Source organism: Penaeus vannamei, chromosome 31, assembly GCF_042767895.1.
Source record: "Penaeus vannamei isolate JL-2024 chromosome 31, ASM4276789v1, whole genome shotgun sequence".
NCBI lineage: Eukaryota > Metazoa > Arthropoda > Malacostraca > Decapoda > Penaeidae > Penaeus > Penaeus vannamei.
In genome coordinates this window covers 16,205,310-16,207,809 of record NC_091579.1, presented here as the reverse complement: position 1 = coordinate 16,207,809, position 2,500 = coordinate 16,205,310, and the positions used below count along the sequence as shown (strand labels likewise).

Genomic DNA, 2,500 nt, shown 5'->3' with positions numbered 1-2,500 from the left:
TTGTTATTACCAATACTATAAGTTGTTGATTTTTATTACCATATAAGTGATGCAAGGCACAAATTCAAGCCATGCCTGGATGCCCATTAAATCTTGGCGGCGCGCGCGAGGGGAGGTCGCGGCGCACAGGTTGAGAACCACTGACCGAGGGCCATATATTGAAGGTTTGAAGGTATGGGTGTGTATTGAATCGCTCTTATCTAATAACCTTATAGTAGATAATTTAATGCTGTTTATATGAAATAATTCGAGATTAGCTAGAGTACTCGCGACCAGCCATATCAGAGCAGGGGACACAATTGGGCCCGTAGCTGAACCACCCTGAATCAGTACGAATTCGCCGTTTCTAGCATAAATATACAAGAAAAAAACGAGTTTACGATATTCTATAACAATAACAGTTTACGTTCTTAGAAACAGCATCACTAACATTATCATCATTACCACATCAACATTTATGTTAGATGATAACCATCATCATCATTTCTGTTTCTCCTTGTCTCTGCCTCTCCATCAGCCTCTATCAAGAACCTGTCAATAAGAATTTCTAGATTTTTTAAAATAAGATGTGTATTAGATATACACTTCCCTGTTGGCTTAGGACAGTGACCCGCTATTTTTTACGAGCCACATTTACGGTATTTATACTAAAATCTCGTTTGTTGAGCCTTGCTTTGAATGTGTCTTCGATTCTGCTGCGTTTCTTTATCTGCTGCGGACCATTAGGACTCTAAGGGTTGTGCGGACCAAAACCCACCGGTGGAAAAGCTATGTAACTTGGGGATGGGGAATTTCTAATTGATTTCTCGCAAAAAACAAATGGTGGAAAAGACACATAAGCTGTAGATTTTCCATGTCCATCATTAACACTGTTTTCTTCTAAACCTTTGGAAGTGTGCATAGCAAAATTTGCTGCTGGGAAGGCTATATAGCCAGGGGATTTTCCATGTTCATCTCTAACACTATTGTCTTCTAAACCTTTTGGAGTGTGTGTAGCAAAATTTGTTGCTGGGAAGGCTATATAGCCAGAGGATTTTCCAATGCTCTCTCCCGAACCATGGGAGGCTTGTGTTGTAAAATCTGCAGCTGGAAAAGCTACAAAGTTAGTAGATATTCCTTGTCCATCTTTCTCAGTGTTCTCTTCTAAATTCTGAAAGGTTTGTGTACCCAAACCAACTAGTGGAAGAGAAGCATAACCTGTAGAAGACTTTCCCTGGTCACCCCCATCCATGACCACTCCTAAATCACGTGAGGTTTTCGTCGGGAGAACAACGTAGCCGGGAGATGCTCCACGTTCATTCTTGACCAGGATCCCTTCCTTTTCATGTGAATTTATGTTCACATTTGAACTACGAGGCTCAACTGCTACATGGCCTGCTGGAGGCTTACTTTTTCGAGCTGCGGCGATAGGAGGCAATTCGCCACTGGTGCTAGGATTAGGACCTGTCAGTCCTCCATAAGAATCCTCAACGTAGCCAGAAGGTGGAAGAGAAGTGAATACAGGGATGTTATTAGCTTTGTGAACACCTCTTTGACTATCTTCGCCGACGTCATTGAACACGGGAAGAACGTAGCCATTTTGGTCAATCAAAATTTTTTTTTCTTCGATGTTGTTCTGCGCACGACTTCGGTCTCCAGAGGATAGCGACTGAAGATGCATCTTGTCGAGTGGCAGCCTAGTACAACAACAGAATTAGTCACTTAGAGGCTAAGATATATATATACATACATATATATATATATATATATATATATATATATATATATATATATATATATATATATATGTGTGTGTGTGTGTGTGTGTGTGTGTGTGTGTGTGTGTGTGTGTGTGTGTGTGTGTGTGTGTGTGTGTGTATGTGTATGTGTGTGTGTGTGTGTGTGTGTATTTTTATATGTATATTGTGTGTATAATTCAGTATATACTCAATCAGAAGTAAAATACTAACACCTGTGATGACGGCGCTTGCACATTCTTGTTGGACCGACTGTCGAGTGGCTGTGGCTGACGCTGCTAGTTTCACCATCGAATGAAAATGTCATAAGAACCATAAAGATATATTTGGAAAGACGTATTATATTGCATTATAAACAATTCCATGAAAGAGAAACCCCTTTCAGGGTGACACTGATTTGCATGAATAATAGTCTTTCCAAATTTCCAAATAACAAGTTTTTTGTCTTGAGTATCAAGTAGCTATTTATTACTCACAATAAAAATGGTAATAACGAATGAGAGAGAATTATATGGATGATAACACAGACACGCCGACAGACCTCTCTTGCTCGTTCACTCAGATAGTGCTGATCAACCAGGCCTTCGGGTAGAATAATCTCCCTCTGAACTTCCCGAACTATAACTTCGATTCTCCTGTTGGTGGGAAATGCCTTTGATGAAGAACCCTTCATCGATTCGGTGGAAATGTATCCTAGACAAACTGTGAATGGGCTGATATCGCCAAGCACATTTCGAAAACAGTGCGTGTGATATATCGAGGGA

The 2,500-nt window shown here is 40.4% G+C and overlaps 1 protein-coding gene across 6 annotated transcripts in view; it reads right to left on the bottom strand.

Annotated features, from left to right (window-relative positions):
* LOC113821355 (interleukin-12 receptor subunit beta-1) overlaps positions 1-2,500 on the bottom strand; it is a 17,867-nt gene that overhangs the window by 977 nt on the left and 14,390 nt on the right. For 4 of the 6 annotated variants that reach the window (XM_027373827.2, XM_027373825.2, XM_070144261.1 and 1 more), the window contains 3 exons: positions 2,278-2,371; positions 1,950-2,014; positions 1-1,676 (listed from right to left, as the gene is read on the bottom strand). The exon at positions 1-1,676 is cut by the window's left edge and continues 977 nt beyond it. In XM_027373827.2, the coding sequence (XP_027229628.2) occupies positions 731-1,676; positions 1,950-2,014; positions 2,278-2,371 (1,105 nt within the window). In that variant the 3' untranslated portion in view covers positions 1-730. The remainder of the gene's footprint in view (positions 1,677-1,949; positions 2,015-2,277; positions 2,372-2,500) is intronic. The other 2 variants (XM_027373828.2, XM_070144262.1) reach the window with 1 other exon arrangement.